This window comes from Lycorma delicatula, chromosome 2, assembly GCF_047948215.1.
Source record: "Lycorma delicatula isolate Av1 chromosome 2, ASM4794821v1, whole genome shotgun sequence".
Lineage (NCBI taxonomy): Eukaryota > Metazoa > Arthropoda > Insecta > Hemiptera > Fulgoridae > Lycorma > Lycorma delicatula.
This window is the reverse complement of record NC_134456.1, coordinates 109,384,993-109,397,429: the sequence shown is the minus strand read 5'-3', so window position 1 is coordinate 109,397,429 and position 12,437 is coordinate 109,384,993. Positions and strand designations below refer to the sequence as shown.

Sequence of the window (12,437 nt, the reverse complement as noted above, 5' to 3'; positions counted from 1 at the left end):
TATAGAGACATGTAGGACCAATCCTCAGGAAATTCACATAAAACACACTGTGGAATGGGTTACATGCTGGAGGCATCATCAGTCCTTATTTCTTTAAAAGTGAGGCTGGAGCGCATGTTATTGTCAATGGTAATCGTTACAGATCAATGATCGGTGATTATTTATTTCCAAATTTGCATGATATCGACCTGCAACAGTTTTTGTTTCAATAAGATGGTGCCACACCTCATACTGCTACTGAAACAATTGATTTATTGAAAGAACAATTTAGCAAGCAAAATTATTTCACAAAATGGTCCAGGGAATCTGTCTCCAAGATCATGTGACCTAACGCCACTGGATTATTTTCTTTGGGGGTATGTAAATTCTCTGGTTTATGCTAATAAACCAGCAACAATTGATGCTTTGGAAGCCAACAAAATCCTTGTTATTTACAAAATACATTCCCAGTTACTTGAAAGAGTGATTCAAAATTGGACTGATTGAATCCGGTTCCTCAAAGCTAGTCGTGGTGGACATATACCAGAAATTATTTTCAAAACTTAAATGTCAGAAAGATATCTTTGAAATAAAATCACCTTCAAACTTACTTTTTTACGTGTTTTATTTCAATTCAAAGTTCTATCACTCAAAAAAAAACACCTTTTATATGTATATTTTAGGCTCATTGGCAATTTTTTGATTTTCCATTTGATGTTATCCTCTATTGTTCACTTAGAAAACTATCAATGTATTTATTTCACTGAACAAAATCTCAGAGTCCTTGAAGGTCCACAGAAGACCACTCTTTATTGCTTTTTTTTGAGATTTGTCGGTCTGATGACTTCGCTAAGACACTGTTATATACTGAAACTCTTAGATACTCTACCTATAATAATAAGTTTAGCAGAAGAAAGCACGGAAACTGATATCGAAGGATTTCCTGGAATCATAAAGGATGCTGCTCTGGGTATGGAATATATAATTCATCCAAACCGAAATGAATGCATATGTTAGTGCATATGTTATCTGCATATGTTAGTGCATAATGTTAAAGGACCTACAACTTTTGATTACTTGGAAACTGTTGACCTGGAAACATATAAAGCTGCTAGCGCTGCACTTGGTTTATTGGAAAATGATAATCACTGAAAAGACATGCTCGCTGATGCTTTTATCTGTCAGTCTTTGCCTAAATTGAGAGAATTATTTGCAATTATATTACTTTTTTGTCATCCTACCCAACCAAACGTATTGTGGTAAATGTTCCAAAAAGATTTTTGTTAAGATATTTTATACCAAATACGATGTCAAACCAATAATGCTGAGATTATATTTTCAGATTAAATATTGAATAGAGGTCTCACTGAGACTGAAGATATTGTCGTTACATTAAGTGAGAAATACTTATATGATTTCGGTTTACCAACACCAGCATGTAATAATCAAGAAGCTATTAATGCTTATGATACAATATTAAGACTTTCTTTCGACGTCAATGAACGGAAAGAATTTGTAACTATTAATCTTCTTAAATTAGTACCAGATCAATGTCAGGCATTTCATGATATAAATGACAGTGCTGCTAGCAACACAAGGCTTCAAGAGACTGCAATTCCCTATAAAACTTTTATTTGCAATAATAATCAATAAAGTACAAGGCCAGACATCCAAACACATTGGTATTGATTTACAATCAGACTTTTTCTCATGGACAACTATGTTGGACTTTCCAGAACGTGATTCGTAAAGTCAATACATACTGCTACCAGAAAATCAAAATGCCACAAGAAATATCATATACCCAGAAGTTCTATCAATTTAACACTGTTAGAAAATGGGTTGGCTACATTATAATCTCGGGTGAAGCCGAGACAGGCGATACTATATATATATATATATATATATATAGTGGCATGTTGTGAGTGATCAACATCCAACAAAAACTACTGATGATAAATTTATGAAAATTTGTATACACTTTCTCCTTACAGTGTAAGTGCATACTAAGAAAATCCACTTTGAAATTCTGAGTTTAATGGGTTAAAATGGAATAACAATGAAATAATTTTTTTTTATTTCTCGGTGACAGAAACAGATATCAACTTACTTTTTGGAATGTGTGTAATCTTAATATGAATATCTAAAAATTGATTTTTTTTTAAATTTAGAGATTAAATATGTCAAAATGAGTTTTTGATTTTTTAAACCCTGTTATTTTTTTAATTTCTCAGTAACAAATGAATACATCTACCTGATTTTTTAGTGAGTGTAATCTTCAATTTCGTGAAATTTCAATTTCAATTGGTGAGTGTAACCAATTTCTAGATTTTTGAAATTCTACCTTGATGAAGAAAGGTAAAAAAAAATGTTGATCAACAATTGTAAATTTTCCCAATCCCAACAACAGTAAACTAGATATTCAGTAGATATGAGCTTACAAATAATCAGATTAAATATTTAAAAACCATTTTAGGGTTTTTTAATAATAATTTTTTAAGGGGTAAGGTATATGACGCTTTGGCTCAACCAACACAGCTACGCCACCGTAACTATATGTGTGACTGACTGCACCTATCTCCGGTTACTTGACTAAAAAAAATAAAATAAAAGAATTGACCCCTATGGGAAAAGGAAGTAACCAAATAGCACAGGCAAAACTGTGATGGGGAGCTAGTAGTTAAATAACAGTGTTCAACAATAAAGTGCTCTATATAATCATATTATATATATATAATATTTATTAAAATTCTAAGAAAACTATAAATTAAATATTCAAGAGTTTAATGACTATATTTACAAGAAATAAAGTTTTAAATAATAAACAAAAATAACTATAACCAGAACATTCTAAAAATATGATGAATGGTTAAATTCCTAGATGGTTCAACATTCTCTGAAATGAATTACCAAAAATCTTATAATAATGCAATTAATAAGAACAAAAGATATTTCTAATAAAATAAAATTAAAAATTTACTTGCCAATCATGATCAGTAATCTTGTACTAGGTCTGCAACAGAAGGTAAATAAAATTGTTCTACTTATTCTACCAAAATTCGTACAAAAAAAGGAAAGGAAAAAGTAATTGACAATTTAAAAAAAAAAAATTCATGTAACCACAATTATAATGGTACAATTGATGAATTAACTTACTTGATTGTTTCAAGAAATGTTTTACGATCGGTTATTTCATCAGGAATACGGCTTAATATCTTTTTAAGTGCAGCTGATTTTCTGTTCAGTTCTTGAAAAGCATCCTCTGATCTACTGAGACGATATTCTACAGCTGAGAAATAAATTTCGTAAGAAAACTTAAATTAAAATGTGATAATAGTTCACCCTCAAACATTAAAACAATAAAAAATTAAAGACCATAAAATTACTCGTGTGTATATATATATATATATATATATATGTAGTACTGTTTTGCACACAAAAATTTATAAATAATAAATATACTTCATTTTTTACGCAGTGAACACTTCCAGAGCACTTTAAAGGTGTTTTTTATAATTTCTTTCTTTTCTGTTTAGGAAACCAGTAACATCTGATGAATTCGGTTGTTCTTAAAAATATGAATTTAATAAACAAGAATATAGCTGAAGAATTGTGTTAATTATATGAAAATAATTCTGTCTGATAACAGTAGAATAAAGAGGACTATTCTTATTTTTTTAAGAATAAGTGACTATTCTTTTTAGCAAAAATTACACATTAATAAATATAAATGTAAGGATAAAATAACATATTTCATTTTCTAAATATTAATCTACACAATTCATACTTATGAGTGCCAATGATTTGACAGCTCATAATTGTATCTTAAATTAGTTCCACCAGTTTTAATTTTTTTTCCAGAGCAAAAAACACTTCATGCTATCATGTCCAGACACGATATATTTGTTGTATTTAAATAGATGTTAACAACTGACTATTAAAAATTAAAACCTAGCAACATAAAAATACATCTTAAAAAGAAAAAAACCGTAACATTTAATTAAAGCAAAATAAAAACCACAGTGGATACAACATTAAAAAAGGAACTTCAAAGAGTAAAAATTACCATCTGGCATGGTGGCATGTGCCAAATAGTATACAGACGACAAAGACCGTATAAAAAATTGATTTCTTGAATCAAGATGCATGGCCTCTATAAATCGCAAGATAACATCATTGCATTTTTCCCTAAAATAATTTGCATTTCAGCTCCTAGTTTAAACTTATGACACAATACCGCATAAGAGATACAATCCACAAGGATGCGGTGCACTGTTAGTTGGCAGTCGCAGCAAGCACAAAGAGATGCATCTGTTTGCATCATCAGATATCAATGAGTGAGCCTCATGTACCCTATTTGCAAATGGCAAATAATAACCTCCTGTTGATAGTTATTTCTACACGAGGAGCTCCACAGTGACATAGTGTGCTTAAATAGATGAAGTTTATTGTTAATAGTAGCATTCTATTCACTTTGGCACACATCATGAACTATCCTCTTCAGGAAACAGATCATTAGAAACAAAGCAATTGGTAAAAATAGGCTGAAAACAAGCCTCTTTTGCAGCACTATCTGTACGCTCATTGCCTGAATTGCAATATGGTTCGGGATCCAGCCGAAGCTCACAGTAGTACTACATTTCATTTTTAAAATAACACTGAATCTCACAGACAACAGGGTGTCTTGAGTACATGTCACTAATCTGTTCCACGAGCACCTTTAAGGCACTCACGGAACCTGAGCAAACCAGAACATGTCATGTTGGGCTAATTATACTTAAAGCCTTATTAATAGCATACAGCTTTGCAATGAAAATATTGGCGATGCTGGGGAGGCCAAACTTGTACTACTGTCTATTGCCAACTACAAAAGGACAAACAGAATTAATGTTTTTAGAGCCATGTGTATAAACTGTAAATCAGGATTCACGCTATTTAAAATATTATAAAATTTATTTCACAAAATAACCGGATTTGTTCTTTTTATTATATTGACAAAGATCAAAGCAGTAATTAATGAGAGAAGACCACCAAGAGTAATAACATGAAGTAACAGTAAGGACTGGAGGTAATTGATATTTAGAGCTAAGAAAAGGTGCTGAGCTCTGATGCCTAGCAGAGCAGTTGATCTCGACTTGTTGAAAGGTGGCTTTGGTGATAGTGCTCTTAAACTCAAGAAAGGGTCCGAGTGAGGTCAGCAGTTATCGACCCATCAGCCTCTTGCTGGTAATTGGCAAGTTGCTTGAAAGGCTGACTGTGGAATGGCACTGGGAAAGCATTGATATGAACTCACTTCTAATTCGAGGCCAGTATGGATTCATAAAGGGGTTGGCACCGATGACTGCATCTTAAATGCTCTTGCCAAGGTGAAAAGCACTGACTAAATATGTTTTGGCAATTTTTATTGACAGATGCAGGCAGCATTTCCTTCCTTGTGTTGGAGTTCTGTCCTCAATGAGTTGGAACGCCACAATGTTCCCATAGCCCTGCAGGCCATAGTGACTACTGTCAAATTGCATCGCTCTGTTTAAGGATGCTACCTAATTGTGGAAAAATCCGTCACCAGGGGAAGCCCGCAAGGCTCCATTCTCGGTCCCTTGCTGTGGAACCTGGTATTCAACAGATTTCTGAGACTGACATTCCCGGAAGGGGTCATGGCCCAGGCTTTCGCCAATAACTGTCTCTTGTTAGTTCATGGTAATTCGCGAACACTGTTAGTTTGTGGTAATCCACAGCTAGAAGACTGAGCGCAGGCGGCTTTGTACAGCTTTTGTGAGCGCAGAGGGCTGGATGGACATTCAGAATTTAATGATTTCTGCCCCAAGACGAAGTTTATGCTTCTCAAGGGTGCAGACAAATTATCATACAGTCGTAACCCCCATATTAAGTATAAAGGCTGTGTAATCAGTCGAGTTCGAGTTCGTAAGTACCTAGGTGTTTTGTTTGATGAGAAGATGCTGTTTAGCAACCACCATTAGGCAAGTAGCTGCGGATGCTGTCTCTGTGATGCACAAGTTTAGGAGATTCCTTGAAAGGATTACAGACTGTCAGGCCAACATTTGTACATGGTGTACCGAGGTGTCTTCAAAGGTATGACCTCTTACGCGGTGCCCATTTGGGCGTATAGGTTAGGAAGAAATTGAGGACTTATTCAAAATTTAAGGAGTGTCCAGTGCAGAGACTTAATTGTATGCACTGGTGTTTTTAAAACAATCTCCTACGAGGCTACTGCTGTATTGGGAAAGGCCTCTCCCAATTGATTTAGTGGTGAAAGTTTGGGAAAGTGGAAATTGCAAGAGGTAGGGAGGCTGAGGTATTTGGGATGCAGTTTCAAGCCGGGCCTGTACCGAAACAGAATGGTGATCTCAATGCACCGGTTCTAAATTTCAAACAGTTACCCATCTTCCATCTGCGGAGGAGGCTTTACAGCCTCACAATGGAAGCATGGCAGCAAGAATGGCACGCCACAACTATGGGAAGGTCCTTGTATGGATTTATACATGATCTGAGGGGATGGTATGCCTCCCAATCATCTTTAAGGGCAGCGGGAGCCCGAGTGCTCTACAACCATGTAAATTTAAACCAATATTTGTGTCGCTTCCACCTGGCATCTGATGGGTCCAATTGAACGAACACAAGATGTTCAATTGCCCAGCTTTTGGGGGGCCAGAACTCAGGCCACCCTAGAACTTAGAAGTCAAGGTGAAAATTGACCACTCACAAGTGGCGAGAGTCGCATTGTCAGACCATGTGGGAGTTCCTTGATGCGGTTGCTTTGTTCAACCAACATCAGTAGTTTACCTAAGGGAAAAGACTCCTACCACACTGCTGTAGGAAGCTAACCAAGAGATATGGCTGGCTACCAGCCAGATTAAAGCTCCAAGCACTTTACTGGCGGTCAGGTACTTGCTGGCATTCAGCGGCCTAGGCATGGCAGCGAATTGCTGTCTGACAAGATAAATTAATTATTGATAGTCATATATGTTTTAGTAGTTGACGGGCTGCGCCTACCCATTTTAGTGATATATGACAAGGGGGCGGTGGGAAACGCAAGTGAGTGGTATATGGTATCACGCTTATTCCGCTCACACTTCTAGGTTAGCTCTAGGAAATAGTTAGGACACTGGTCACTAAACTGTTTCATGGCTCAGTAGCCGTTTGTGGCACAGATATTCAGTCTTACGCTTTAGGGCGACTGAATGGGGTGGTGGAGGGAGAAATGCCAAGCAAACCAAATATCACATTTATTGATATCTAACATTTATAGATATTTCACCTTCAGCTCCTTAAAATGTGTTGTTAGTAGTTTGTCTAACCACATTCCTAGAAATCTAACTCACTTGCATATCTCAACTAGTTCACTATGTAAATACAGTTGAGGGTCAATATGTTCCCTCAACTGGGAAAAGCAAATTAACTTTGTTTTTTCCAAGGAAAAACATGAATCCTGAATCCAGTAGATTTACATCATGATTCTAGGCAGGTTTTTGTGTTTTGAAACAGCCTCTCGCCTGTAGATAATGTTCTACATGCTACATAAATAGAAAAACCATCTACAAATATAGAACACGTAACAGGTTTTCGCCTGCAGTTTGTTATACTATTTATGGTTACGGCAAATAAAGTAACACTTAGTACACTTCTCTGACATACTCTCTTTTCTAGTATGAAACTTTCAGATATTGTCATTCCAACTCGAGCTCAGGACTGATTACTGAGGAAACCCCTGGTAAATGCGAGATTACCCCATTCATGAAGTGTATTTAAGATTTCTCTTCTCCATGTTGTTTGTACGCATTTTACAAACTGAAAAAAACAACAACCAGCATTGAAGTAAAATGACATTTTGAACAGCAGCTTCCATGTCAACTACATGATCAATAGATGATGTCAGAAACCACATTGTTCTGGGGAAATTAGGGAGTTTCTCTCAAGGTACCATACTAGTCGACAATTCACCATATGTTCCATCACTTTGCACAGGGTACTTACTGGTCAAGGAGATAGGGCAGTAACTTGTGGGGTATGATTTATCTTTACCAGGTTTCAGTATAGGAATCACCAGTGCCTCTGATCAAGAATCTGGAAACACCTTGTCAGAAAATATTCTATTATATCAGAAATTATCCTATCATAGTGCACTATCTGGGAGGTGTAACATACTGAGCCTGATATTATGATTTCTGGGGAAAATATCACGAGAATCATTCAAGGCATAACTTAGCTCATTTTAAGAAAAGGGTATGTTTAATTCATTTTGTGCGCTTCCAATCACCAATGGGATAATTTCTACTTGCAACTTATATATCACAAACTCAGGACAGTACAATGATGTAAGTAAAACTGCATTCAACGACCTTCCGAATGTGTTCGCTATATCAACTGGTGTGGTAACAAGATCTCTGCTGCTTTGGAGTACAATTGGCTGTGGTGAATGTACCAATCCACACATGGTTCAAACCTTTCTCCATATAACAGATGATGGTGTTGTCTGAGAAATGGATTCGATGTAATTCTGCCAAGATTTTCATTTAACACACTGAAACACTCAATGGCAAACAGTCCTTGCATTGTGGAAGGCACAGAGAAATTCAGCCATCGGTCTTTGATTGAAATTGTGTAATGCTGTATGCCAATCTCTTAGTGCACGCCTGGAGTCTTCAACCCAAATAGGAACATCAGGCTATCTTGGGTTTCCAGATGTTAAAGGGATGAATTTATTCATGCTATTATAAATTTGGTGTATAAACTTGGCAAGTAGGTGGACTGTGTCACCACCTTCATCGTATTGGCTAAAAAAATCTGTGTACCCATTCCAGTCTGCCTTGCCAACCATCCATCTGCGTAGCTGACTCTGAGGCAAATCATTATTACCAACTAAAATAACAACTGGCCTGTGGTTATTTCCAAAAATGTTTTTGGAAACATGCCAGTTAAGATGCGGAAGTAGGGATGCTGAACACAACGACAGATTGATGTACCTGATAAAGATGATTCAAACGTATACGATCCATTGTTCAATAAGCAAAGATTTAAGTTCTGCCTCAGCTAATCAATTATATTTCCTTGGGAAGAATGTGGGTGTTGAAATCGCAAAACATTAAGCAGGGTAAAGGAATCTGGGAAAAGCGATTGGATAGATCATCCTCACTGATATCTGAATTTGGTGGAAGGTATAAGTAGCAAATATTAATGTTGAATAGCGTTAATACCTTCACTGAGACTGCAGGGATGTTTTTATCCAGTGGTATCCGCGAGGCCAATACTATTTCTTTTAGAAAAACAGCCACACCTTCTTGTCCTATGTTCTCAGTTTAAGTGGCATGTTTCACAAACATATCCATGCAAGGTCACATCAACCTATGGATGGAGGCAAGTCTCCTGCAGATCCAGAATTAAAGGATTTTCTTCCTTTATTAGGATTTCAATATCCTCACAGTTGGAATGGAGACCACAAACATTTCCAGTGAATAATTTTTGTACCCAGAAATACTCTTTCCTGTTATCACAAATCTATTTGCATATTATTTGTCAAATATTATACGGTCTTTCTTTTTGGTATTAATAATTTTTAAGAAGTGCTTTGGTCCTTTTGGCACATCATTTTGGCTTCTACAGCCTTGAAGAGACCTTGTCATGATGGTGGGGATTTTGAAGCCTAGGAAGCCAGTGATACTGTCACAGGTGACGATTTTTTTGTAGATCCCTTCAGTGAGATGTTAGTAGTTTGCTGTACATTTGCAGGAGTTTTATTCAGTGGTGTATTGACTGAAGTGGTTTTCGTTATATAACTGTTGGCCTTTCAACCAGAACTATCCTTCTTCTTGTTTGAACTCTTAGTTAGCTCTAAAATAATGGTTTTGAACAAGACTACCTGATCAGATAACACCTGAACAAGCTGTTTCAATTCACTGCAGGATCTGCACTTTGATTACCAGCATTTGTATGGGTTTGCTTAGATGTAGCAGCTGCAAATAAGACATTTTTTTTTTACCAGGTTCTGGGAGTTTAATCTTTTACACTCTTTTTGAGCAGCCAGAAAAGAAAGCTTCTGATCTTTTGAGAATTGTCCTCTCTTTCTTAAAAGTTGAGCAGTCTCATAAGCGAGCTGAATGTGATTTCCCGCAGTTAACAATTTTTCTTTCTCCTGGCATTGACAGTTAATGTGATGTGACCTCTTGCGCATCAAGCACATATTGCAGTGTTCTGGCAAGAAGTTGTAATGGGGCCATACTTTTGACACTGAAAACATCATCTAGGATTGGGAATGAATAGTCACACTTGAATAGATATGTAATCTATTCTTACCTTCTCTGGTGATACAGAAAGCTTAAACGTTATTATAAGAGGAGTAGGTTCTTTCATTCTGCTCTAATGTTTTATAATTCAGCTTACCTCTACAATACCCTGGGGATGAAGGAAATCTCACTAATATCGATCTCCAAGGCCCTGGAAAAAGATTACTCCTCAGCTGGTATTCAAGGATTTACGGCATATTGCTTGTATTTTGATACCACCATGTTGGTGAGATGCAAGAGTGACTGACTCTGTTCGTCACTAAATGTCTCAACCAGTATCGTTCCACCCCTTAATTTCCTGACATTTTTACATGAACCACTTGAGCCTGTTATCACTTTATTTATCAGGAAAGGTGAGATCTTTTGAAGGGCCTCCTTCCCAATTGTTCTTAAGAACAAAAATCTTACATTCTTATGTTATAGATGGGATGTGTCGCCAGCTAAATTGGTCTCATCAATAGAGTTTTTGTTTATCAGACAACAAAGGGTAAGGTCTTTTCACATGACTTCAGGTGGTGGTTTTTCAGACAGACCACCAAACATTCATCATAGAGATTTCTGGGAAATTACTAACTTTGGTCTCACAAGTACCAGGGAAATACCAGACCATCTTTGCAGAGCCCACGTGTACAGAGGCTAATGCTAAATACAACTGGGTCTGTCCAGGTGCAAAGCGGTCATCATTCGAGACTCACTATGTAGTCATGCACTCATTGGCATGATAGTTTCCACCATGGGTTACGGTTGCATTTCATAAAGTGTTGCAACACCACTGAGTGTAAGTGTTAGAAGAAACAGTGTAGGATGTTGTTGTGTAAGGGTATATGTTGTAATTTGTGTAGTGTTCTCGATGTAGTGTATATGTATAGTGTAAACTGTTCAGCAGTTTGGTGTGTAGTAAGAAAACAGCTATAGAGACTAGGTCCATAGGGATGCCAATCCCCAGTCTTAAAGAACAAGACTGCTTGTCGGAGTCAACATGTTTGTAGTAGTCTTAAGAGATTTCATCATCCATTAGACAGGAATATATATAAGCAAATTATTTAATAATGATGACAAACTCAGTAGTATTTTATTAAGGTGCATCAAAACAAAATAGTACGGTTTGATTTTGCTGCAAATGAAATCAATTTGGTCATCCCAGGAGAACTTGTTGCCCATAAAGTGAAATTTATGGGCAAAGAAATACTACCTCATAATCAGTATTGTGAATTCTATCCATGCGAACAACAATGTTATGGCTACCAAAGAAGAAAGATGCAAGTATTTTATCCATTTTTAAAGTTTAATGGTAAAAATCCATTCAGCCAATCACTTCTGAACTGCTACCTTAGAATTTTTAATTCCTTTTAAATAATTATCTACAGATATAACACAGTTCTGTCATCTGTGAAGAGGGTTACAATGAGTGGTACAAGATTTTGTGGCAGGTCATTAATAAATAAAAAAATCAAGGGACCAAGGAAAATTCCTTCAGACACTTATCAGATGTCTACATCTTAAAGTGAAGATTTTAATTTTACTAGTGTATCCTTATCAAAAGATGATATTTCAACTATCTGTTTACGATTTGTAAGGTAGGACTTAGAAATTCTAATAATTTAAAAAAAATATTTTAGAACATGTGGGCAATACAAAACTTACCTACAATTTTGAAAATTAAGTACCGAACCTTTCTCAAGAGGGGAAATAACACATAAATCTTAGGGCAGTTAGGAAATACTCAGTTGTTGAAAGATTCATAAATTAAATTTGTACAATAGCAACAACAACTTATTTAAAATACTGGCAGAAATTTAATTAATACCCACTGATACTCTTTACAATTTCAAATAAAAGTTTTAATTTCTGGATATCAACAATAAGTAAAAATATGGTTTTATCAAGAAAACCATTCTAGGTAAATGGCTTTCTTTGAAGTGAATCAATATTATAGTAGGTTGAATTACTAGAAAATAATTTATTAAATTCTACTACCTGAATAATGGATGACATAAAGGAATTTAAGTCCTGTTGTATTTCTGGTGAAGTTATTTGGCCTGTTTTATATCTAAATCTTTCAATTTTGCTAACTGTCTACATAGCACTAGATTTACTGTTTGAATTGAATATTAAAAAATCTTTTAACATTAGGTATAACTTTCGAACTTTCCGAATTTT

At 35.7% G+C, this 12,437-nt stretch overlaps 1 protein-coding gene across 1 annotated transcript in view; it reads right to left on the bottom strand.

Moving 5' to 3' along the window:
- Ccm3 (programmed cell death protein 10 Ccm3) overlaps window positions 1-12,437 on the bottom strand; it is a 28,796-nt gene that overhangs the window by 13,910 nt on the left and 2,449 nt on the right. The window contains exon 3 of the mRNA XM_075356000.1: window positions 3,136-3,268. Within this exon, the coding sequence (XP_075212115.1) occupies window positions 3,136-3,268 (133 nt within the window). The remainder of the gene's footprint in view (window positions 1-3,135; window positions 3,269-12,437) is intronic.